At 44.6% G+C, this 26749-nt stretch overlaps 1 protein-coding gene across 1 annotated transcript in view; it reads left to right on the top strand.

Annotated features, from left to right (window-relative positions):
* The window catches only part of SLCO3A1 (solute carrier organic anion transporter family member 3A1), a 134092-nt gene extending 112115 nt beyond the window's left edge, over positions 1–21977 (top strand). The window contains exons 5-10 of the mRNA XM_017805191.1: positions 2885–3049; positions 4977–5175; positions 6069–6207; positions 10531–10706; positions 13177–13241; positions 17605–21977. Coding sequence (XP_017660680.1) covers positions 2885–3049; positions 4977–5175; positions 6069–6207; positions 10531–10706; positions 13177–13241; positions 17605–17984 — 1124 coding nt within the window. The 3' untranslated portion in view covers positions 17985–21977. The remainder of the gene's footprint in view (positions 1–2884; positions 3050–4976; positions 5176–6068; positions 6208–10530; positions 10707–13176; positions 13242–17604) is intronic.
* Positions 21978–26749: the final 4772 nt, after the last annotated feature.

Here is a 26749-nt window from a genome sequence, read left to right as displayed (position 1 = left end):
AGGGAGGATGCTTGATGCCTTGGCATGGGTGTTGAGTGTTAAAAGGTGGGATTGGTGGGGGTGTTGCAGAGCTTTGGGACGTCTGCCTGGGTCTCTTCCAGTCTGTGGATGATCCTATGACCAATGCCACACGTGAATGGTCTGAAGAGTTGGGTTTAAAGTACTTCAGCAGTAAAAAGAGGTGTCATGTTCTTTTCAGTGTATCTTGCAGTGCCAGTAAGAATTGCTTTTCTGCCGTCATTTCTGGAGCGTATCAGGTGCATTAAGATAAGGATGTTAAATGAGCTGGTCCTTCCAAGAGTGGGAAGATGAGTCTACCTGTGCCTTGTCGGCACAGTTTTTGCATTCTCCAAGTAGATTTTTGAGACTCTTTTGGCTCCAAAAGACCTTTCCTCTTTGCTGGAGCTGATCCCAGAAGATGTCCTTCAAATGTTTATCATGACTTCTGCTGGGATCGGCTCCAGTGAGGAAGTGACATCCTTAGCTGTTGTGTTCCCCAGGGCTTCACTGTCCCCCATCAGACATTTTCCATTCCCCCTCTATACCCAGCACCATATGCCAGGCAGCTGAAAGTGTGTCACTCTGGTCTATTGAGAGATTTTTAAACTTCACTGCTGACTTTTAATCTTGTTCCCAGAGGTATTTCACCCCAAGAACTGAGACAGATAAGGCAGCAGCAGGTGTCAAATGATTGATCTTAACAAATGACAGCGGCAAGATGAAAGTATATTCATTTTTATGGGGAGCCTCCTGTCATTTCCCTCGGAAGATGAAAGGGAATGAGCTGGTCCTGGCTGAGGAGATGGTGGAGGCTGCCAGGCATTGTTTGAATTGTCTGTGCACTGGGTTTTGTGTTACACCTACCTGCTGGTACAGAGACCCGTTGCAGTAGACAGTGATCAAACAGGCAGTGGAGGCAGGTTCTGTCCCAGAAAACTCACAGGGAGGAGATGCAATGATCATGGAATCATAGAATCACAGACTGTTTTGGGTTGGAAGAGACCTTAAAGGTCATCTCGTTGCAGCCCCTCCGCCATGGGCAGGAACACCTTCCACTAGACCAGGTTGCTCAAAGCCCTGTCCCACCTGGCTTTGAACACTTCCAGAGGGATCCACAGCATCTCTGGGCAACCTGTTCCGGTGTCTCACCACCCTCACAGTAAAGAATTTCTTCCTTATACCTAATCAAATTCCTCCCTCTTTCAGTTTAAAGCCATTACTCCTTGTCCTATCACTACATGCCCTTGTCAAAAGTCCCTCTCCAGCTCTCTTGTAGCCCCTTTAGGTGATGAAGTGATGTGACTCGTAGCCCAGCACTGCCAGGCAAGGCAGTCACAAGGGGCTCCTCTCTTGTGTGAGACGGTGCAATAACTCTGCAAAATTTTCGCTGTCCACCCCAAGCACAGAAGATGGATTTTGACCTTGGTAGTGCATGATGGCTGGGTACCAGCCTTGCCAACTTCAGAAATAAATGTGCGTGATCTTTAACTCCCTCCTGCAAAAGGCAGGCTGTCATCACTATTATTTGGTGGATAAAGTTAGAAGTAGACCTTTGTGTCTTTGGAGTTGAATTGGCACAAAGCTACATCTTGAGGAATCCATTAATCTTGAACAAGCTGAACTCCAGAGGCACAACAGGCATTAATACCTTAAATATGGCTTTTCAAGCTCAGCACTGCCAAGTCTACCTTTGCATTTTCTATCTTTTTCCTGGCAAGAAGGGAAAATTCTGTAGGTGGCCACCAAAGAACTGAAGGAGGCAGCAGGTGGCTTCTGAAATTTATCCATGTCTGAATTCCCCCATCCCCATTCCTCCCACAGAGTATTTTTTCCTTCCTCCCCTCACCCCCCTGGTTCTACTAAAAATTGCTATGCCTCTTCTACCTTCATTATGTTCAGCAAATCCTCAGGAAGCAAGAATTTTATACAGCATGGAAAAACATTTGTGATATAAAGAGACCAGAAACTGTGGAGTGACCCCTTCCAAAAATATTAGATCTAACCTAATTATAACCCTTTTTTCCCCTTTCCCCAAGAAAGAACCAAGGGCACCCAAACAGAGCCTTGACAGTGAGCTGTGCATTGTCTTGCTGAGGCCAATACAAAGAAAACCCTAAGGGAAAACAGAAGCCAACACTAGGGAAATGTCATCTGCCAGACCCTGGTACACCATAGGGGATGTGGGGGATGGATTTTCAAAATGCAAATAGAGGTCCGTTGAGGCCTCACTACACTTCAGCAAGGTAATTTTCAAACTTAATGATTTTCACATTTAATTCAGGAAGAAATTAGTCATCAGGTATGGAGACAAAGCAAGGCTCTCTCCTGTACTGGGATCCTCTCCTCTTCAAGCTGTGTTATCTCGACAATAATTAAAATGTTCGCTGAAGTAGAAAATGTGCGATCTGATTCATTAGCCTGATTTCCCTTTGTAAGGTAACTCGTGTTTGCTTATCAGAAATTGAGACAGGCTTGGAGGAGAGAGGACTCTGGACGCTAATGATTTGGGAGGGGGTAGCCAAGGGATCATGAGACCAAAGCCACGTGTGTGTTCATCCTACACAGTCCTCTTCCCTCTCAGGTGTCCTTCTTGGGGCTGTCCTGTGCAGGGCCAGGAGTTGGACTTCAGTGATCCTTGTGGATCCCTTGCAACTCAGAATATTCCATGATAACAACAGGATATCTGATATCTGAATCTTTAGATGGCACTGTTTGGGTGTTTCCTTTTGTTCTGGTGTTGCCACATTTTAACCAGCTTGTCTGTGCAGACAGTAAATTCCTCCTGGTTTGAAGTGAGTTTGCCCTTCAGCAGAGCAGAAAGGTACCTCCAGCACCTCAAGTAAAGTCTACACAAACACATCTCTCCCTTTTTCCTCTCTTCTAGTGATCCCCAAAGTAACTAAGCACTTGCTCTCCAATCCCGTCTTCACCTGTATCATCCTGGCAGCCTGCATGGAGATCGCAGTGGTGGCCGGATTCGCCGCCTTCCTTGGAAAGTACTTGGAGCAGCAGTTCAACCTCACCACCTCATCTGCCAACCAGCTCCTGGGTGAGTAACCACAGGGGCCACCAAATCTCCAGCATCCAAAGGTATTTAGAAGTGTTCAGCATGGCTGGTAACTGCACCCAGTTTCTCTGGTTAGGCTGCCCAAAAAGTGACTTTTCTGACATCTAGAAATGTGTCCGTGAGCAGGGAGGGTGGGATCCATCTGTGCTGTGGCTGCAGAGCACAGAGTAGACCTCCAGCATCCTTCCTTCATGACTGTGCTCTCCACTGCATCCTGCTGCCATTGCTTCCCCTGCAGCCACGCCCATCGTGTCAGAAGTGGTATGGGACAGACAGGATATGAAAGTCTCTGATAGCCTTGAATGCAGCAGAATTGAGCCATTTGGTTGCCCAAGGCTGTAGTTGCTCTCTGACTGAACAGCCCATTGCTTGTTCAGGTACCCCAGAGTTCTCCATCCCACCTCCATTTGGGTTAGGAAGCCCAGTTTCTCTTGTTAGTCACACCTTTCCCCTTGGCCTGGAAATGATGGGATTGCATCAGCAGTTAAAGAACCTGAGCTAGTGAAGCTTAGTTGTCTTTCAAATGCCCCCTTTCTCTGACCATTCCATGCTGCTGTAGTTTCCCATTTATATATTTCTTAACGTTCATTTGTTCCCTGTCAGGACACTGATGGCAGAATCTTCATTTATTTGCAGCTGCTACTCATTCCTTAGTAGGCCCAGCCATTTATTTATGACAGCCCTTCTCTCAGCAGCACCCAATTAAGATATCTGCAAGTTGATCTTGGATGATCTGCAACCACAGCTCGCCAGATGGGCAGCTGGCAGTGATCTATCAAAAACTGGGACATCAGGAAATGGGTGGATCTTAATATCAAAATAAGGAGTTTGCAAGCTGCTCTCCTGACAGTTATTTATTTTCCTATTAAACTCATCAATATTTTCTGGGTTTGGCCTGGTTTTCCAAAAGAAACAATCCCCTGCAGTCAGCCTTGCCTCCCCCAGCAACACCGGAACTTGCTAGTGAATTTTAATATGCTTTGACAGAAGGCCAGAGGTCTCAAAGATGTTAGGGTCTTCCATCTTTTCTGAAAATTAAAGGCTTGGCAAAGGAAAGCAACTTCACTGTTGATCCACTGGGAGAAGGAAAAAAGCTGTTTGGTGGGAGTTGCCTGGGCAGTCAACATGTGAGTACAGCTGGGTGGGCAGCAAAGAAGGGATCACTCGGGAACCAGAGCACGTACTGCTTCTGACCTGACAGTGGGAAAGGAGACTTTGATACCTCTGTGTTTCTCACAGTAACTTAATTTAAAAAAGTTGTTACCACATTTCCCACGTGACATCTAGGGGAGTCCAGAAATGCCAGGATTGGGATGCTCTTCTAAGCTTAGTCTAGGTAGGTGAGATCTAGAGTATAACTGGCAGCAAAGGTATAAAAGTGAACGCAAATAAACGTAGTGTGATAATGCCTGTCTGTGTCTGGAAACAGAGTTGCTTCTGGCAGTGATTTTGCATCTTACAGTTTAAAATTCTTTAAGGGAGACTTCATATTTTCAAATGCAACTCTTGCCTAGTCTCTGAAGTTCAGACTGCTGTGAATTATACCAAACAGGGCTCATCCAAAGCTTCTAGACAGCTTGGAAGATTCTTTATTTTTCTGCCAACTGTTGCAGGAAGCATTGGAGATGCTGTTGGTTAGGTTAGGTTGGGCCAATCTCAGCAAGTTTGGCATTTCCCTCCAATATGGACGAGAACTGGAAGAAGGTCCTGGTTCTTCTGTTCAAAGCAGCATACCCATTTTTATCCATTCCTCCTTTTTTGGGCAAGCCCAGATTCGTGCTACTCCAGCAGTTGGTCACTGCAAGGTTTCCCCATGCACAGATCTCACTGCTGGAGAGTAAAACCCTGTCATAGTGTAGTTCACTGAACCTTACTCATTCTTCTTGCTAACTGATTTTTCCTCTTGCAGGGATGACAGCAATCCCATGTGCGTGTCTGGGCATATTCCTGGGTGGCCTCTTAGTGAAGAAGCTCAGCCTGTCTGCTCTGGGAGCCATCAGGATGGCCATGCTGGTGAACCTGGTGTCCACAGCTTGCTACGTGTCTTTCCTGTTCCTGGGATGTGACACAGGGCCTGTGGCAGGGGTTACTGTTCCCTATGGAAACAAGTGAGTCCCCAGACAGTTTCAAGGTCTCACAGAGCTTTACCAACATAAATCCATGTTATTGTCCTCGACAGGCAGTGCTGACCCTCAGACAACCACAGAGCAAGCATGCAGAAGGCAGTGTGATATAGGGCTCTTACTTAGGAATGTTTCCATGCCACTCATTTCTGTGAGAGTTGAGTACCTGCAGCTGACAACAGAGTTTTACTACAGTCGGTCAAACTGAATCAAAAGGCGCCAGACCTGCTTCTGTGCCCTTGGCCACCTGTGTAGCACTTGGTCCATCACACCCTCTGGTTTCCACTGCCAGGGAGGGACATGCACTGCTTTGTACACTGATTTAAATGCCTGAGGGGAATTTGTAGAATCAGGTTTTGGATGCCTGGAAATACAGATATGGTGAAGAGAGACTGTTTGTGGCTCTAGGTCTATTTTTATGGGAGAAATAAGGCCCATGGTGCCCTGTAGCACTCACAGGATTTGGAGACAGTTATTCTGTGTTTTCTTTTCGAGTGCTCCTCCGTATACAGTGGCGACTCTTTTCTTTAGAAGATGAAAACTTCAGCCTCTCAGCTCCTCACAGTATTATAGAAAAATACAGAGCAATCTCTAGATCATCTCTTTGGGCTTCCTTGGGGCTTCTTGTTGGGGTAACAAGGCAGCTGAAGCCTTGCATTAGATTCCCTGTTGCAGAGGGATAGTGGCCATGGCATTTCAGTCCCCAGGGAGAGGCTGTAGCCTGGATTTCTTAAAGCTGGAACCCAGCTAGCCTGCCCACTGCTTTTTTGTAGTGTGTTAACTCCACCTCTCAAAGCCATTTTTGTGAGGCAGCGATTGGAAAAGCTGGCTGATATCATCACACTGTCCATTAATTTCTCTTTCTGTTTCTCTTACAGCTCAACTCCAACCTCATCTCTGGACCCATATTCCCCCTGCAATAACAACTGTGAATGCCAAACTGATTCCTTCACTCCAGTCTGTGGGGCAGACGGGGTCACATACTTATCTGCCTGCTTTGCTGGCTGCAGCAGCACGGTGAGTGGGCTTTCCTCGTGACCTCTTGCCTGTAGGAACAATTCTGAGAGCTCAAGTGAGTGAGGTTAGTGCATATCTGGTAGAGTAGCTCACCCACAGCCAGCAGTGGTTGCACCCCCAAAAGCTGACCTCACACCTCAGGTGGGCATGAGCCCTTGTCGTTTTTCACTCTATTGCATAAATGCCCACTCTCTCTGGCAGCAGTCTGCCAGGGTTACCCATGGAGCAGGATGGGATTTCACATCCTTCTCCTTCTCCTCTGGTCTTTCTCCTCAGCGTGGAAGCAAGGAACGTGAAGATCTGCGTGGTTGTCCAGTGGCAGAACCCAGATCCTCTGTGAGAACTTCCCGGCCCAGGCTGTGGGACCAGCTTCTCTTTTGTCCTGCAGCTCCTCATCTCCCCTCTTCTCCACCTGCCTATGTTTGCCCTGCCCAACACTTTTATTCTTTTTCCTCTTGCTCTTTCCCTGAATCTGGTTCCTAGACACCTACGAGCAGATTATGGTTTTATTCACCCTTTTTTAAGCTTTCCTTTCTTTCCTCTCACTTCTCTCTCTTTCCTTGCTTTGCTCTGAGGCAGCAGCAAGAGCAGTTGTCAGGGGAGCAGAGACTCCATCCAAAGGCATTCTGTATTTTTCAGTTCTCTATATCTAAGAGTTTATTTCCCTTAGAAAACTCTTAAAGACCAAACCATCTCTGTATAAAAAGATGTGGGGAATTTTTAACAATATCTTAAAAGCCAGCTTTTTCATTTTTGCTGCTGAAATGTTAATGTCTTCTGGGTTATGCTGAAAATGAGTGCCTGCTGCTCCCGGGGGTGGGGACTGGTGGGATTCCTGCATCCTTGCTCCCTGCCTGGGGCCGTGCCAGGCATGGTGATTGCTGCCTCACTGCCTGTGTGGAGTCTGTTGGAGGTCAGTCAGCCTGGTCACAGGGACTGTTTGTGGCTGCAGGGACATTAGTGATCACCACATGCAATTATCCCTCCATGGCTTCATCCTTGCTTTTTGGGGAGGCATCAGACCTCCCTTCCTGCCCCAAAGAGACAAAGCACATGCCAGTGCCACTGAGCAGAGGTGCACACTCACTGCTGGCAGTGCAGCCTCACAGCCCAGAGACACAGGCATCCCTTTGAAATACCACAGTTTCAAGTTGCTTTCAAAACCCCACAAGGATCTCCATGAGTGTGTGACACATGTGAAGGTGTTATCTCCTGCCCTCTTCTTCCTCCTCCTCCCAACAGGTTAACACCTGGGGCGGCAGCAGGATGATTTTAACAAGACACCAGCTTGTTTCAGACACACAGAATTGTGTCTCACCAGTTCACCAAGCCTTTAGCAAGAATACAGCTGGTGTGGTCCGTGGCTGGAGTGTGGGAGTGACCTCCCCACTGTGCAGTTCAGGTCAAAGCTCTGGCTCCTCTGGAAGGAGTATGGTAATAAAAATTCAGCTCTGCCCCTTCAGTCTGCAGCTGCCTGACCTCATGTTCTGCAAGAGAAAACCTCTCAGCAAAAAACTCAGTGATCCTCACCCTCTCTCTTACTCATTCCTTCTTATTTTGCCTTTTCGTCATCATCCTGGAGTTCTTTTCATCACTTTGTTTTGTGGGTTTTTTTGCAGTAACGTTTTGAACACAAATTAGTGAAGCAATATAGCATCCTCTGGAAAGGGCATTATCAAAAATTATGGACCAGTTTGGCCATGCAATGGCCTTGAGGCAAAGCCAAACTGCCAAACCAAGTTTTAAACCCATAATCCAGGTAATGACCTGTCTAGAGGGTCTTGTGAATGTTATATGCTTGAGATGAGCCAAGGGTTGCTTTTTACTGGGACATAAAATTCTCTGAATGCTTTATTTAACTTTACTACACTGGATGTTTCTGACTGCCTCGCTCCACTTTTCCTCTGTGAACAATTTCTAAAAGCGATATGTAGCTCAGTTAGTTTTTTCTTTTTCATTTCTTCTCTCTTACTGAGCTGGTTCCAGAGGTGCACCTGTCTAAAAAGCCACGGGAATATCGGTGCTGATAGGCAGAGCTCTGGCAACCTCAGGAGTGTTTCTTTCAAGTCATTCCTGGAAGTGATGCTTGTGTCTTGCTTGTTTGATGCCATTGATTCTCTCAGCCTTTTGGTTGGAGACACACAAATTCCAGCCTGGCATTACTGTGCTGGCATCTCACAGCTTTGCATTGAAGTACCAGCCTGTCCCTTCCCTGTCAGAGCCAGGGCTTAAGGAATGAGTAAATTAAAAACATGTAATTTGCATAGATAATCACGCCAAACTCAGCATGCTGTTAAAAGTGTAAACTCTGCATCTGTGTAGCCTCACACGCACACAGAAATCTGGGTGTGCAAGCTGCTGGGCAGCAGAGGGTTGTGAATATGTGGTTGAATGCAGTGGGGTTGCAGACAAGGGAATCTATAGCAATTTTGGCACGGGTAGCAAAAAGTCGCCTCTCCGCAGGACAAAGTTATAACTCCATCTTTGATGTTTCCTTGTTTGATGTCTGCGAGTTGTACAGTGTGTGAGTAATAAAAGATCAAAGATCTCCCAGGTAAGAATGAGGTGCAGTGCTAAGGAAGCAGATGTAGTTGGTTCAAACTACTGGCACTGCTTCGGGCCAGCACCTTGATGCAAAATGGTTGAAAAAGTGGATCGAGAGGCAAATTTTCAGGCAATGCAGGTGGGGATCTGCCTTGTGGTTTGTAAAAAATCACACCAATAGGAGGAGAATCTGCCCCACCATTGCCAGAAAGAGATGGGGCACATCTGTCCCTTGATAAGAACCCATGGAAAATAAGCACCCAGTTCTGCGTGTTTGCTGTGATGGGAATTTTGTCCGAGGATTTTTCAGTGCAGGTATATACTTTTCTAGACTTAGATGGGCTTTGATCCACGGGGCTGTGTCCAGCTGGTTGCTAGCAATGCACTGCAGTAAGTGCCAGGATCTACAAATTCCTGTTGTCTGTGCAAACACCACATCAGTGGTGCTAATTGTCACCATTCTGAAGCCTTGGAGTGTCAGCTTCTAACTCACAGCACAATAATTTGTTATGTTAATTACTGCTTGCCAGCCGGAAAGGCACTGCATGTCTGCTCCAGCTCTCCTGGAGTTCTGCACAGCAGTCTCTCTTGCCCTCTATGCACTTAGTTGGAAGAAAATCATTTGACTCCTATGCAGAAGAAAGAGATTGGTGTCAGAAAGGTTGGAATAGTATCCTTGCTGATCCTTATCTTTGGAGGCAGTGAACCAGTAAGTGTGCTTTTGTATGGTCCTAAGGGGACGCCCTTTGCGGAAAAGCAAAGGAATTTCTGCTCAAACATGGTAGAGGGAAAGGGGAGGAGATTTAGTTGGTTTTCAGTATGTTTTATTTTATGGTGTTACTCCTCATACAAGCATCTGACCTGCAAACCCAGCGGGCTGATGAAGACAAGCCATGAATCATTTATGACCGTTTCATTCTGTATTCGTTAAGGGATTTCTTGGTGGTATTGTGGGCCTTAATTGCACTGCCATCCCCCACTCAGAAATTCAGGAGAGCGAGTTGGAAAATAAGGAAAAAAAAGTAAATCCTTAAATCTGTGACTGGCAAACAAAGCTTCTTTTCACATCCTGCACTTGCTGGAGAGATCAAAGCAAAATGCAGTCATTCCACCCTCCTTCTGATCACATATTGATAAAGTTTATCTCGCTTGACTTCAGCTCTTAGCTCAGCACAAATCCCTCTGAACCAGATGTCACTTATTAGCCTTGGAGTGCTTTAAAGTCCAGCAGCGTCTGTGCTGCCAAGTGGTGGTAGTTCAGCCGTCGGTGAGCTGCAACACCCATCCTGGGTGGCTCCTTCCCAGGATTCAGGGTGCTGGAAGCAGCCACCGAACCTACAGCCAAGAACAGGGCTGCAGATTTACCTGCTTTTAATGTACTTCAGTTTAATTGCAACAGCCAAGAGGACGGAAGTAAATAAGCAAGTAATTAGAACCATAATTGGGGGATCTTCCTTGTTGCAGAGACACAGATTGTTTCTTTATTCCCCTCCAAAGAGGTATAACTTGGTAATAATTTTGTTGCAGTGACATTTATGGGAGAGACTTGAAAGGAGCAGAAGAAAAGAAACAAGCCAAGGGACAGCTTTCCCTTGCTGGTAACCTGCGTCAGAGCTGGAGCTCCTGAAATTCTTTCCAAACCCCCTCCAAACAAGCACTTAGGAGTTACTTAATTGAACATTAGAGGATTAGGAGTTGCTGTTGACAAGCCCTCATTACAGAGGTCAATGGTGGGGATCACAGCTCTCCTTTCTCCTGACTCCTTGTGCTCCTTTGCAGAACCTCAGTGGCTGTTCGTGCCTCACCTCGGTCCCTGCCGAAAATGCCACCGTGGTTCCTGGCAAATGCCCCAGCCCCGGCTGCGAAGAGGCCTTCCTGACATTCCTCTGCGTGATGTGTGTTTGCAGCATGATCGGGGCCATGGCGCAGACACCGTCAGTCATCATCCTCATCAGGTAGGACCACGGCCGGGGAACCCGGAGGGTTCCCACAGTGATCCCAGAGGGGCTGCTCAGGGGGTGGGAGCAGGGCTGGAGGGGCCATGGGAACCACTGGGAGCTGCACGGAGCTGAGGGTCCCATAGGGCCTGGACACCATAGAAAACACGGAAAAGTGAAAAGCTGTGGCAAAGGCTAGCTTTGGTCAATACCCACCTGTCCAGAGTTTTAACTTCTCTCACCCTGGACCAAGTCCAAGGACACAAAGAACTTGGAAGACTGAAGGACATGTCTTGAGTTAAGCCAGTGTGAATAGGTAGACAAAAGTAGCTTACTCAAATAACTGACCTTGTGTTATTTCCAGACACATGGAACACTTCACCTTATGATATACATATATATCTAAGCCCACATTTATCCAGAATTACTTAGCTGTCCAGGCTGTCACTTACTGAGAATAATAACCAGGGGCATAAATAGCAGATCCATTTTGCTGCCTGGAAAATTCCAATAAAATTCAATCAATAAGGTCTGTATTAGAAACACACTCTTGAGTGGATTTTGGACAGAACAGCTCTGTGAGGGCATGTCTCCCTGCAGGATACAAAATGAGATATTCCACCTACTAGTTCGCTTCTCTCTTTGCATCTCTGGTAGCTGAAGGGAAATCAAATTTCTCATGATAAATATTGTGGCAAAAGTAATTTGAAGTTTGAAGAGTTCTTTGTTCAAGGAAGCTGCCAGCACCTTTAGGATCCTGCATGGAGACATCTTAGTGTTGCCTTCAAATGAGATAAGTCTGGCACTAGCCGGGAAGAAGAATACAAGGGAATAAGAAAACCGAAGGGAATGTTAAACATACTCAGTTCACAGCTGTAGGAAATAAACAATTCAAACATCCAGATTAGTAACTTCACTCAGAATCACTGATAGCTACCAAAATGTACAGGGAAGAGCTCTTAGCCAAGAGAGCACCTCTTGCATCGCCTAAAGGAAGTTTTGATGTACATGTGTGTCCCTGGTGTGCAGGGCAGGACAAGTGGCATTGGCAGCTCCTATGATTATTTAAAAATGAACTCAGTGTATACAAAGTGGATGTCTTGTCTAGGCAAGTCATTTGTTCAGTGAGAAAAGGAGATGTCCCCAAGTGGCACCTTTTACTCCACTCTAAGGTATGTGGGTTGACTTTGGTATTAAATACAGAAAAGTGGATGGAAGGACACCACCACCAATTAAAAACCCACTCTGAATATTTCACACGATAATTTATTTTTTCCATAAAATAAACTTTTAATACTCCATTTCCTTCATTTCCCACACAACTGTAGAATCCTATTTGAGCCAAGCCATTAACCACTGGAACATTTTTCCAAGGTCAGATATTTCCTAGCATAAAGGCTTTCTACAGAGCCTGAAGACCTGCCTGAAAACTGCTGAAATTCATTCAGAGGTCACAGGCTTCATGCAGGAGTCATGGTATGGTGTTACATGGCCTGTGAATGTGTGAAAGGAGGGCAGGTGATCAGAAGGGTGATCTTAACTTAAAAGCACTAGCTGGTTCTAATTGTTTTATCAGTTTTGTATGATGCCCCCACAGTGTATTTATATAGAGGACCACATCTGCCACCATGGATGCCACTAGCAGTGATGCCTGCAGACCTCTGTAAGGAGCTAAATGAAAAAAGCAACTTAAATCTTTGAAGTTCCCCTGTGTGATGAATCTGTTCCCATGGGGATCACTGTCCTGCTTTCCCAGCCTTTATATTCTGTAGGAAATAAAATGCTGTTATAAGACTCAAGACCAAATTAATGGCTTCTAAAGTTCCAAAGGCTTTGCTGAGCCTACCCCAAGAGGATGATGCCAGTAGCATCCTTGAGCTGAGCGAATTAGAAAGCAGTGAATGTTTTTTTTAAAGCGCCTTTGAAGGATAACCCTAATACAATAGGGGGTTGTGTTCATAGCAAAAGACACTGCAAACACTGTCTTCCCAGTATAAAAAAATTGCATGCTAAACTCACACCTGTGAAAACTAGTCCTGAGCACTTCCTCACTGGAAGACTTGAATTAACAGGCTGACTAAGCCTTTTGGTCTGTCATGCTCCCTTTCCTCTCTTGTTCCCAGTAGTCTGGGGAGTTTCAGAACCAAAAGTTTTCTTTCCCTCCAATTTTGAACATCTGGAGCCTTGAAAACATGATGGGGAGCTTGTAAACAATGATTTAATGGGATGGGAATTACATTTTTCCCCATCCAATGACAAGATTAGCTGCTGTTATTAATGACTTAGCTAATTCCTGGACCTATCACATAGGCAATTACTTTTGGGGCTGTAGGCAGTTCAGGCGAAGGCAGAAGAAAAACCCCATTAATGACTTTTTGAAAAGGTGGTGGTGGCATCCTGGCTGACAGCACAGAATGGCCAGGGGGTGTGTTAATCAAAGCAGAACAACAGGAATTGATTTCACTCTCTCCCTCCTTCCTCCCTGCAGAACCGTGAGCCCTGAACTCAAATCTTACGCTCTGGGGGTGCTTTTCCTACTGCTCCGGTTGCTGGGTAGGTACAAAAATTGGATGTCCTTCTCTCCTCTGCTTTCTTCCCTCATGGTAAACTCTATTTTTAACATGCAGGAGTTGATTTCTCTTCCATGTAGTACTATGGTTCTCATCAGTGTGGTCTGACACACAGGGATCCAAGCCTCTCCATGAAGGATATCGTATCAAGGCTCCTGAAGGCACTTTTCCTGCCATTTGTATTGTACTAATGGAAGAAAATGCAGTGTTGCATGAGAAATGACTGTTTCTCCCATGGTCCCACACAAACAGTTTCTCTTCTATAGCTTGTTATTAACGTGTCAGCAGCTTGCAAAATTACTGCTGTATTGCATATTGCTGAAGTAGAGGGATATGCATTTTCACCCTCCTTTGAGGGACAGGACCTGCGTTACATGGTGGTTTTGTCCCTTCCTTCAGGTCTCTCGGAAAGGAAAACAGAAAAATGAGACAGGCTGAGTCCTTGTATCCTCCTGTGGGTTAATATCCCATTAAAATGCATATGGCTGCTCCTCTGGACCAGTATGTGCTTCTCATGTATGAATTAAAAGGAACACACCAGGCTGTTGTTTGCCTGCTGTTTGTTTCTGGGTGGAATTTTTTTCCCCTTTGGAAGAGACGGCTTCTATTTTAAAGTTCTTCTATTTCAGCTCATTAATCTCAGTGATTCAGGACAAAATCCTCCGATCCATCATTGTATGGGACCATCTCATGCCCAGGGTTTCTGCATGTTGTGGGAGTGCAATTTACTTTTTTTTAGCAGGGCACTGGCAGCACCTTCCCTGCATGGCTCCCCCAGTGCCATCACTGAGGCTACAGCAAGACACTGGGAAGTACAGGACAGAAAATCCAGCAGTACCATACATTGCTTTGAATAAATTACCTCATTTATTTACTTATTTTTTTAATACCTTACTCCCCATTAGCTGAAGGGGAAATGGTGCTCCTAGACCAACTTACAGTAAAGCTAGTTAGATTTTCATTGCGTTTGGTGAAGTAGCTGCAGTAATACAAAAAGTTCCATCAAGTAAACTTATCCAGAGTTCAGATAACTCAAAGGGAAGCTTCTGGGATGACTTGGGTCAGCTCTGGTTCAAGCCTTGCAAACACAGCATTTTCTTTAGCTGCTGGTGCTGCTCGTGGGTTTTGACCTGTCTTCAGCTCTGACTGGCTGAATGTGGAGAGTCAGCAGGCAAGTGTGGGAGGAGGATGGCTGTGGGCTGTTGTTTCCAAAGGAAAAAGTACTTAAGGGGAGAGATTATTCTCTTTTCTTTGCTCCTTTTGAAAGAGAGAGGCCTCCTGAGAGGGCAGCATCCTGAATTCCTCTAAAACCAGGCTCAGGCATATATGCTTAAGTTGGACAGATTTCTTCTTTTCGTAACAGTAAAGAAGCCATAGTAAAAATTTAAACTCAAATCTTTATATGTTGCTCTGTCACTAAGAGATTCCTGTGTAATAAGACAATACATCCTGAAGCACAGCAGCAATGTAGCTTAGAACACGCAGAAAATGAAGAGAAAGGTGCTTTTCAATATGAGCAAGGGTATCCAAATTGTGCCCTTAACAACCTGGGGTTTGAGAATAGCTTTACTGATTTATTTTAAAAGCTTTTCAGTTCACCTTTAAGCTTTGACTTAAGAAGACGTTGATGATAGCTGTTTCTTGAACCAAAGGAGAGTATTAAATACAGGAGGTATGAGACCCAAAGGTGCCATCGTAGCTAATAGATTTCAATAAGACAGAAGCAGCTTTTTTATGCAGCCCTACAGTTTCAACAAAGAAATATATATGTATATATAGGAAATTTTTGCAACACTTTGCAGTAAGAGGTAAGACATGATTGACTCTCTTTAATATTCACTGTAATAACATGAAACGTGACTGAATTCTCCTGGTATCCTCCTGCATGTGTTATCTTATTTCATAGGAATTCTGCTGTGAGAGGGCAGCGGAACAGTGTCTTCATATAAAAGCGTTACTGCAGTTTCTCAGAGAAGAGAGTAAAGCAATGCCATTGGAGCCAAAGGTGTGGAATGGAATTGTCTGGAATGGCAAAAAGTTTCAGACTTGTAAGATCCTGGATGCATCCTTTCTGGATGGTGTTCACCATGCATCCTAGCCAAGCCTCCAGGGCACTTCCTTTGATTTTTTCCTACAAGCCCATGTTGTTGTTTGCTTCTTCTTCTAACATGACAAAACCCCACAGTCTTTCTCTCTCAGGAGTTTCCAATCTGTGGTGCAACCCCTCAGCTCCCTTGTCTCGGGGAGTCTTGTCCTCTCCTCTGCTAAAAACAACCCAAAACACTCACTGGTTGATAAAAGTTTTCCATATCCACATCCATGCCTGCATTCACAGAGGAGTAGCTTTGGAGTTAAGTGAAAACAGGCCCTTCCTCAAGTCTTATGAGGAGCAATTTCCAGGCCAAATTATTGTGGAAAGCAGGCAAGCCAGCTGAAGCCAGCAGATGGGGATGGTAGCTCTCTCTGAAGTTCAGCCTGTACATCTCCAAAGCTTTGTATCAACATCTCTCAGCATGCTAACAAGCAGGGGCTCACACCTCAAAATTATGATCCCAATCCAGTTTTCTCTTGTTCCAGAAAGCACGAGGCTCCTCACTGCCACATGTGAATGTTACCTCCTGAGGTGCCATCCAGCAGCAGTAGGCACACAGACTGCAGTCAGCAGCACATCCTCTTGCTTTTCTGTGGCAGAGCCCAGCTGAATTTTTAAAATCCAGGTTCAGTGTGTGGTTGTTCACAGGTTTCAACAATAAGAGTCTTTTAACTTAAAATGTCTGGAATTTCCAGTCGTTGAAATGACAAACTGAGAGCTAGCACTGACATTTTTTCCGGAACATAACCAGGTTTTTAGATGTGATGTTTAGAAACTAGTGTTTCTAACAAACAGATTATCTTGCTTTCGTATCATTTGGTTTTATTTACTACATTTGTGCTATTAATGACTGGTTAAAATGAGTACGAAAAGCCCATATAGCCTTTCTTAATTCCTGCATTTATTAACATAGAAGGAAGATCAAACAAAATCTGCAGAGCTCTAGTCATCAACAAAATAAAATAAAGAGATCCTAGTTATCACAGGGAACAGTGAAGACAACCAATTTATTTGTAGTCTTAGGATACACATCATGAATGTCACTACTTTGCTCATGACAAGCTGAAGGAAAGTATCTTTTTTAAGCCTGGAAATCCAGGTTAATGATGAAACTGGATCTGAGATTAAACACTTTCCTGTCTAAAAACCACAATCCCTGTGTCTGTTTTCATATATATTTATAGAGTCTCTGGCATCACAGCACCTATGGAGGAAGTGATACCAACAGGGGTATGTTGTGCCTACGTGCTGTTGGATTTCAGTAGATACGTTGCTCTCCTTTGCTTGCTGTCTTAACTCACAGCAGTGACTTTATCAATCAGGGTCTTTTCCCAAGGGTTATCTGCTTCCAGCCTCCCCCCATAAATACAGCAGAAGGAAGAGAAATGGTTACATTATGTTAGAACATTCACATTTTCTTCTGAGTGCTGCACTCCTGGTGCACATGTGCTGGCTGGGGAGTGCAGAGCTGGAACGTGAATGTCCTAATCACCATCAGGGTAATGTGAAATGGGGGGGCTGCTACAGTGTCCCGGTAGGATGGGGAAAAATAGAGAAGAAAAACATTGACTTTATTAGTTAAATGAGATTGGAGTGATTACTTTGCTTTAAGATTGCAGCTCTGCTGCAAGCTATGATTGAGAAACACTCATTGGTAGTTAGCTGCAGTGGCTGTGGGAGAATCCTGCTGTGATATTTCATTTAATGGCACTCTGAAATTTTCCCTTCATTGCAGAATACATCTTTGACATCTTTCAGAGGTCATTGTTTCTTTTCTTTAGACCCAGAGAAAACCTTTCCCTGTATCAGGGAAAGGTCCAAAACTCTGTGTCCCAGCCGATTTCAGGCTCTGAACTGGAGAGCTGTGACATCCTTCAGGTGAACACCCTAAAGTGCGGAATTGCCAGTATCTAAACAGAGGGTATAGTTGCAAGGCTGTCCTCCTCCTCTTTCATTTACCCCTCCTCAGTCTCATTAGGCAAACGAGAAGCTTAATAAAAGCCACTTAAACTTGAGTAAAATCCTTGCTGCACGTTGATATCAGCAGGAATTCTTCCGTAGACATCAAGTCCAAGCTAAAAACTCATCCACAGACGTGGTTTAGGTTGATTTAGAACTTTAAAAATTAAAATCACAGGCTGCAGCTGGGACCATTAACCTTGATAAAGTGCCCTCTTTCCATTCACTGCAGTCACGTCCTCTCTCTCTATCATAAGGATCATAAAAGCATAATTTGTCTCTCTTATTTTGACAGGTTTTATCCCACCTCCGCTGATCTTTGGGGCTGGAATTGACTCCACGTGTCTATTCTGGAGCACGTTCTGCGGCGAGCAAGGAGCCTGCGCCCTGTACGACAACGTGGTCTATAGATACCTGTATGTTAGTATTGCTATAGCCCTGAAGTCTTTTGCATTCATCTTATACACAACCACCTGGCAGTGCTTGAGGAAAAACTATAAAAGATACATCAAGAACCACGAAGGTGGTCTCAGCACTAGTGAGTTTTTTGCCTCTACTCTCACCCTAGACAATCTGGGGCGGGACTCAGTGCCCCAAAGTCAACCACATAGGACAAAATTTATCTATAACCTTGAAGATCATGAGTGGTGTGAAAACATGGAGTCTGTTTTATAGTGACTGTGGAGGGGTGAACTATATTAATAATACAAGGGTCCTTTTTAATAAAAACAAGGAGAGAGCACGAATGAAGATACACAACTGCGAAACAACAACGGCAACACAGGAAACTTTTGTCTTTTCCTCAAAGTCAGACCCAGCCATGATTCTTGAGAACAGCATCTTCTAATGGGATCACTTGTGACATCCTGCAGGGTGATGGAGAAAGCAGGGAGCCATCTGTGGCTGGGTACCAGCCCCCTTGATGACAGTACGAGCTCCCAAGGAGGGCGTCTGCAGAGGTTCATGGGAGAGCTCAGCACACGGGCGGGCTTGGGCATGAGGCATAGAGAAAGTGAGGTGATAATGGCAATAGGTGTTTGCGGTTGCAAACGGGGTCCTGGGGGGTGTGTGGAGCACCCACAGCACGGGCTGAAGGGTTGGCCAGTCTGGGTACTGCTGCTCAAACCTGCTCTGCTCTGCAGTGGCAAAGAGGGAGCAGTGCTGGAGTCGTTCCACCAGTCACACTCTGTCACCAGCCACGAGTCCACGATAAATACCTTGAAAGCTGCTGGAAACCTTCCCGGTGGCGAGCAATGCTGTCAGGGGTATCCAAGTCCTTCCAGCCCAGGCTTATTTGCAGATTGCAGCTCTGTGGCTGTCTGTGAATAACTGCGCTCAGATCTCAAACCCAGTAGAGTTCAAGACATTTGCTCACACTTGCCAAACGTGCTGTCATTTTTAAAGGGGGACGAGTTCCAAATACTTATCTGTGTAGTCCTCTAATAAGATGTTTTTTTAAAATTATTTTCAGATCTATGTTAACCCTTAAATCGCTGACACTTTTCCATAGGGGGGATTTATTTATGCTAGTTTGGGGAAGGATCCTGTTTAATTCACCCAAACATAATGTGACTCAAGGGGTTTGTTTAATCCTCTGCGTTTTTTATCCATACGCCTTCATTCTAATATGCTACCAAGCCAATGAAGACACATAATATGTTTTTAAAAAAGAGAACGAATGCACTGTGTCTCTATAAAAACAATTGTCAGTTGGAAAATTATAGCTAATATGATGATTTACATAATATAGTTTTTTTCATATTCTATGTGACTCAGTGAATACATATATATGTGGAGAGGCTGTTTATGTTCTCTCCGGTTTTTAAAGATATATATATATATAATTTGCAATCTAGAAATTGTGTGGTGGATGTTTTCTTTAAAGTGTGTGTGTGTGTGTGTGTGTACGTGTACAAGATGAGAGGAATACTGACCTTAATCCTTCAACCCTCACAACTGGTATTTTATTCTTCACCTGAGAAATTCCACTGATTTCAGTGGAAGCCATGTGAGGAAGATGGAGTAGCCTCCCCTCCTGGATGCCACGTTTTGCCCTTAGATGTGGAAATAGTGTTCCTCTGGAAGGCTGGGTTATGGGAGCAGAGGCTGGCCAGCATTGAGCAACTCAAACTTTCATTCAGCTCCCTGGGAAGCATCCATGCAGGAGCAGATTCGGTTTTGCTCTTGCAATGAAGTCTTACCTAAGCCTGTAAAAATCGTGGGGGAGCTTTCATCTGATTACAAGAAGCATGGGGGTCAGACTTATTTTGTATGCATATTTTTGTTTTCCAAAACATTCCTGCTGGGAAGGAATATAAATTGGTGGTGTTTGATGAATCTTTCCCCAGGAACCAGACCCATTTCCGATGGACTAAATGTCAGAAGGGTTTTAAGGGTTAGCATCATAACAAAAAGCTCCTTTTTTTGTTTGAGTTTTGAAGCTGTTGTGAATTTGAGGATGTTTAGAAACCTGGCATATTGAGTCAAATGCTGGATGTCACTTCCATGCAGCTGTTGGAGGGGCTGATCTTCCCCAAGTCCTTGTCCGTTGCTGGCAATGGACACCCTAGAGTTGGCACAATTACAGAGGGTTGATAACTTGCCACTCATGTTCAACACCTTTTTAGCAGACTTTACTTTTATCTAGGCATTGCAACATGGGTGTGGGGTATCAAACTGCTTCCATTTGACTGACTTTACATGTCTTTGTAATTTATGCACAGCATTATATGTTCAGCAACAATAAGGGCAGGAAAAAAGGGTGTATCAAATAAACTCCACTGTGCCAAATACTCCACAATATTGTAACTGCAGATATTTGATTCTTGGGTTTCAGCCATGTTAAGAATCACTTGATTGATGAAGGAGTTTAAGGAAAAAAAAGGTTATTAAGCTATGCAGTGCCATTGTTACGCTGGGTGGTAAATGATGCTTTTTAGATCATTAGATTGGTTTAGTGTATCCTGTCTGCTAAAATAGAGATACTGCATCCATAAAACAATGAATTTACAAAAGGCACAGGGTGCATAACTGTCTCATAGAATATATATAATTGTCAAGTATAAGCCTTTGAAATCATTCTGTACAGTTCTCTTCGTTCTGCAGATTTATTACTTAGACTGCTATCTTTTCAAATGTTAGCTCATAATTTTATACTATACACACACATTCAGACTCAAACACAAATGTCACAGAATAGAACCTTTCTAAAAGCCTGATTGCTTGAAATTCCATAACCCCTTTCAGAATTTCATTATTTTCCCCTCTGAAAGTCCAAGGTGAAGGACAATAGCATGCTGACATGATGCAAAACAAACTCCCAGTGTTCACAAGCTGTGGTTTGTCGGTGCAGTCTAAAGTCCCCCTTGACCGGAGTTATAGAAGCAGGATTCCAGGGCACGGAATGTTTTAGTTTTTATTTTTGTTTTCTTTTCTTTTCATTTGATCTCTTCTCTTAGTATATATGGGAGATGCAGTTGAATGGGGTTACTTACATTATTTTTAAGCTGTAACTTGAAATTCCTACGTGATTGTTATTTTATTTCTTTTGATAATGCAACTTTTGAAAAGCTTTCTCCTCATCCCACTCTTTTTTTTTCCCAAGGTTGTATCCAATGCCTGCATTGCGAAGGGCTTTGCTGTCAGTGCTTTGGTATAGATTTAAGAACAGAGCTTTAGTTTTAAGAAAATACACAGACCAAAAGCTTCATCCATCCCAGCAGGCATTTTGGTTTTTTTCTGATTTCAAAACCACAAGCTAGTTTTTCCTGCAACCCAATGTTTGTTATAGAATAACAAATTAAAAGAGTCACACATCCTCCTGCTTCCCAAATTGCAAGTATGGGCCTTTGCCTGTCAGCACTTTGCTTCCATCCCTCAACTGCCTTAACAATGCAGGAAACTTAAGAGCAAGGATGGAGTTAGAATGGAATGCTGGAATTTTTTTTCCCATATTCATGGGCATTGAAATTCAGGGGTTTGTTGAGACCTCAGTCTCTTCAGAAATGTTATTTTGACATTTCCAAGCACTGTGTTCCCTGTGTGGCTGTCTGCTAAGGAATGGGATGTTTGTAAAAATAAACTACTTGAGAATCCCAGTCTCTCTGGGATTGCCCAATGGCCTTGCATGACTTCAGGTTGGGGTTTCCTTTCCCTTGCACAGATCCCACCTTGGCGTAGCCCTGGTGGAATCAGAAGGGGACCCCAATCTAAAATTGGTGCAGATGACACTAGAATCAGTTTCTTTGCACCCTTGTTAAAAAGATGATGCATTTACACAACTTTCTTTTTATACATACAGAAATCATCCGTTTTTCTGACTTTGCCCAGCACATCTTGGATGTAGGATGGGCCCAAAAAGGCCATCACTTGAATTATGACTTGAATATCACAAACCTTCCATTCCTTGGGAATTCAGCTAATGGGGACCTCCCACTGCCATACCCCTGCGAGATGCACTGAACTCCTATGGGCAGCTACAGTTCATCTTGATTGGGTCTCACCTTGCTCAGAAGGTGAGAAGGGAAAGATGCAGAGAGGAATTAGCTTCCATTAGCTGAGTTAGCTACACTTCAAAATGCTTCTGAATTGAACTGATGGTCTGCGGACATTTGGAAAGTGATTGGAGTATTTCCAAATGGCTGAGATGCATTGACTTCTTTTTCCTTGAAAAAAAAAAGTAAGGGAATGAAAGAGATTTGGAGTCCCTTCTATCCCCATGAGAGTTTTAAGTTCATCACATTGCTGTTGGAGGCAATGTACTTAAGGTTCACCTTTGAGTCTCAGACAGACACACGTTTTTTCTCAGTAAAGGTGGTCCTAGGACACAGAAAGGTGACTCCATCTCACAACGAGTAGTTTCACTCCACAGCCAACCCAAGACAACCTAAAGGCTACCAGCACTGTGAAGCTTTAGCCCCTGAGCCAGCCTTGGCTGTTGCTGCCATGTGAGTTTGTCACAGCTCAGTGTGCTGGGCCTGGTATTTTCTTAAGACTTCAACATTCTTGGTTTGATGTTGTTTTTATTCTTGGCAGGTGATGTGGGGAATTGTCAGTATAAAACATACATGCAAATGCTTCACTGGACTGATGTGATAACAGCTTTATGTCTTTATTGACAAGGGTTTCCAGACTTATTCCTGCTTTGCCTTTAGACACAGCCATGCTCATCTGTCCCCCTAATTTCACGTGAACTGTGTTTGCAGACAGAAGCAGTTTTTGTTGTTGTTCTCTCTCTGGATCTGATTAATACATGCAAAGCTCACAGGCTTTCTGTGCATAGGGCAGAGCACCCCTGTGTGTAAACATTAATACTGACCTCCCATCTGCATTAGGAGTTCTGGCTTTTCTTACCTAGATCTGAGTTCACCTCTCCCAACATCCCATACTGCTGCTGGGACTCACCTGTTTTGTTGGAAGCAACTCCAGGAGACAGGTAGCCAAGACACAATTGGTGGGAACATAGGCAGCAGTTTATTAATATGACAATCATATGATGGGAGTCTTTGGCATGAGCCAGGCCCAGCTGCGGTTATCTGATGGTTGAGATTGATCCGAGGAAAAAAAGACATTGTAACTGAGCCCTTTGGTGTCTCTGAAAGGATTATCCACCCTTCCATGCTCTTGGATAGCCCTGCCTCCCCTAGACCCATGGTTTGTGGGCATTTCTTCCAAACTGACCATCAGCATCCTTTCTCCAGCCACAGTTCTTCCTTCTCCCCAATGGCAAACCACAGCTCAGCAATACCAAGTCAATACAAGGCATTCAGAGTTACTGAGTGGCATTTACATTTGCCTGGGATGCCAGCAGGTCTCAGTGTTACAGATGCTCAAAATATTATAGTTTATTCTGCTCGTATACACTAAATCTATTTCTTCTAGGCTGCAAATTGTGTTTTCTATCATTCCATTGACATTTCTAGCCAATCTGAGTCTTAATACAATTGCTTTGCTGAAAAATGGCCTTTCAGCAGATCTTAGACATGAGGTACTAGTGATGCCAACTAAAATCTTTGGCCGTTGTCTGTTCCCTGAATCCAGTGGAGCAGGAGGAAGCTCTGCCAGCTCAGAAGCAATACTGGTATTTTCTGTGGCAGAGTATGAAAATGGACAGCTTTTCTTTCAGGCTTTAGTCTTGTCACAGCTGCTCATCTATGAGCATCCCTTGGTCCCAGAAGGACACAGGGAATTCAGGAGAAGTCACGTGGACAGAGGAATCCATTTAGATGGCTGAAGGAGTAGGACCGTAGGATGTTTGTAGTGTTGATGCTGTTTTGCTTGTCAGAACCTTTCTTCAGTCTCTGTTTGTTTGGTGAATGGAGCGACCCCAGGGATGGGGTCTTTGGAGTACAATGAATTTGTGATGTTTACCCCACTTTATTCAGATTAAGTGTGGCAGAGAAGGGTGTCCCACCCTAGGAAGGAAAAGATTAGCCATGCCCTGACAGTTTGTAGTGCTGGGCTTGTTCTACACAAAGTTGGTGCCTGCAAATAGCAGAAAGCAATAAGAAACTTGTCAGCTCCAACTCAGCAAATAATCTATAGCAACTTCATAAATGAATTTTCCCTTTTATTTCTTTCTTGTGAATTGCTGAGAGAACCAAGAAAATGCTTCCAAGTGTATTTGCAAGGTCATTTCTGCATATCATCTGTGGTCTGGAGGGGCTGGAAAAGCTTTCTTGTAATTCATACACGTTGGTTTGTTCTGGCTGGACATAGAAATCACACGGGATATTTCTGCTCCCTGAGTTCCCTATACAGGAATTTTCTCATCTGTACAAATGTTTAGTTCAAAAGTGTGGGATCAGGAGTTGAGTGGGAGGATCCTTGCTCAGTGCCAGTGGGCAGGGAGCCACTGGACACATACTAGCTCCAAGACAGCCAAAGTGCTGGCTTCCAACTCACAGTCCACTTCCCAGGAATATTCTCTCACAGATGCTTGAAATTCTCAGCCTTTCCTACTGTTCCTACCACTTAACACATTCATTTGAGTAATTACTGAGAGCAAACACCAGAAGGGTATGAACCCAGATGAAACCAAATTGGTATTGAGGTGAAGCAGGTGGTGTAAATTTTATTTGTGATGTTTGCACAGCTATTGGATCGGAAGCAAAAACCTCTTGGGAATTAAGAGAGTTGTATATGGCCTAACATCTTAGTTCTTCCCAGCTGAATTGCCCATTGGTGGGACAGCAAAAAGGCATCTTTCTCTGCCACATATATCTTAGCCCTTGAAACCCCTTTTTTTTTGCAGTACGGCATCGCACAAATACCAGTGCATTTACCCCTCAGTGCAAACTGCATCTCAGTGCTATGTTTTTGGTGCCTCACAACTCTTAACTGTGAACTTGAAGGGAAGAAATGACCCCTGTTCTTCATCCACAATGCTTCCTGCCTGATCAGGGGAGGATGGTGATCCCTCTGGACGACTCACAGCCGTTTCCCTGAAGTCTTAACAAACGGTGCTCTGTGTTTGCAGGTGGCCTGTTCGCTGTGCTCAGGGGTCTGTAACTTGTCTACAGCCCCACGTTGCCTTCATGATGTTCTTGGTGCAAAGCATGGTGAGGAGGTTGTGCATGACTGCCCCTGACAGATGCTAAGGGCTGCCAGTGGTCAGGGACCACCGGGGTTTGGGAGTCTCCGTGTTAGCACATGAAAGCAGCTTCCCTCACCCACTTTTGGGAGGGAGCTGTCTCAGAGCGGGTTCAGTGGGAAGCTGGAGCAGCGCTGGGACCGCACAACAGGGGGCTCTCAGTTCACTTCGGTACCACATCTGTAGGGAGGAGGGGTGGAGATGGAGCAGGGGAAGAGCTGTGACCTTTTAAAACCCATAGTGCCTACCACTGCAAATGGAACGCTGTATTGTATTATATTATACGTGACTACCATGTAAATAAAGTACAATAAATGTGGTGTTCGTTAGGATTTTGATACAAGTCAAATGCAGTCTGCAGAAATGTTTTTTTTTCCCTGCTGTATGTACTTATATCACATTCCAGGCACGGGGATGTTTGGAGTCATGTGAGCTAGCAATGCATAAATGGCATTAGATGGGGAATGTTTGCAGTAAGACTGTTTTAAAATTCCTTTTGCCCTGTATAGATGAGACCCGAGCACCATCTGAAAACCAGCCAGAAGGGAGGGAGTGGGGGCAGCTTAAACAGGCAGAAGGAGAACAGCTCATGACATGAAGTGATTTTGAGCAGAAGCAACTGCTGCCCAGCCAGTCCTTGGCTGTGCTTCATTCATGGTGAAGGGAAAGCAAAGTTTCAGTTCGGCTTATTTCTCCTTGCTTTGTTTTCCTGCTGCAGAGGGTGACCAGCAGCATATGCCCTGCCTGTGTAACCTGGTTAACCTCCAGCCCTGAGATCCCTTAGTGGCAGCTACAGCTGAGCAAACTTGACAGCTTAAAATTCACAGCAGATTGAGAAAGAAGTTCTGCTCTAAACCAGCTGGCTCCTCTGTGTCTCTGGCAGAGACTGAGGGGCTTGTGTTTTTGGCTAATAAGAATATCGGGAACTTACTTTGTTCCTTAACCCACTCCCTTCTCCATCCTTCTGTTTCTCCATGGTGTAATAAATAACACATTTCTGTGAGGCAGGTCTGCCATGTGCCCTCCAAATCCTGAGGCATCTCTTAACTAGGTTGGAGGTGGGAGTTTCTCCAGGCTTCAGAAGCTCAGGACTTCTCTGACAAGTGTTTGCAGCCGGTGTGTGACTGTAATCTTCCATTGGTGCTTGGAGGATGCTTCCACACTAATTGTCCTGTTGGAGAACAAGACCACCCCATGCAGTTTGTCACACCTATGGCTCAAAACTCCCCTGCAGAGCTCTCTGCAGGGTCCACAACACTGGAGGAGTATCTACCTACCTCTGTACCAGACCAGTCCGTGATGTTTGTCCCTCATACCATTGCTGTCCTTTACAGTCACCTGGGCAGAGCAGCATTTGTGGGTGGTTGGTTGTGGAGAAGGTTCATCCTACACAGCACATCTCCCACAGATGGTCTGTAGCAGCTTGTGTGGGACCTGGATGAGCCCATGTGCCGCTGCCCCTGCCTCAGGCTGTGGATGCCCAAGGAAAAGCAGTCCTTGAAAAGGTTTTTGAAGTGTGCTGGTTTGACTGCTGGTAATTTTGCAGGTGTTTAGCAGCACTTCCAAAACAAAGCAAAACCTGGTTTGGAAAAGGAAATGTTTCACTGTACAATTGATTTAAAGAAAAAAAAAAAAGAAAGAAAGAAAGAGAAACCACATGCTCGATATATTTTGAGTACTGTGTTCTGTATTTTTGCAGCTTATATTTTCCAGATGAGCAGTTTAGAAATAATGTGATGTGAAATACATACTGTAAGTTTGCTGTAAATTATATTAAAATCACTATTTTCATTCTTCTCCTGTCTCACTGGATGATGTCTTTGGTTCTCCCAGGTTGGCTGGCTGGGCT

This window comes from Lepidothrix coronata, unplaced genomic scaffold, assembly GCF_001604755.1.
Source record: "Lepidothrix coronata isolate B3197 unplaced genomic scaffold, Lepidothrix_coronata-1.0 Scaffold11, whole genome shotgun sequence".
In the NCBI taxonomy this organism is placed as follows: domain Eukaryota; kingdom Metazoa; phylum Chordata; class Aves; order Passeriformes; family Pipridae; genus Lepidothrix; species Lepidothrix coronata.
Note: the sequence above shows the minus strand (reverse complement) of the source record. Positions and strands in the feature narration are given on the sequence as shown.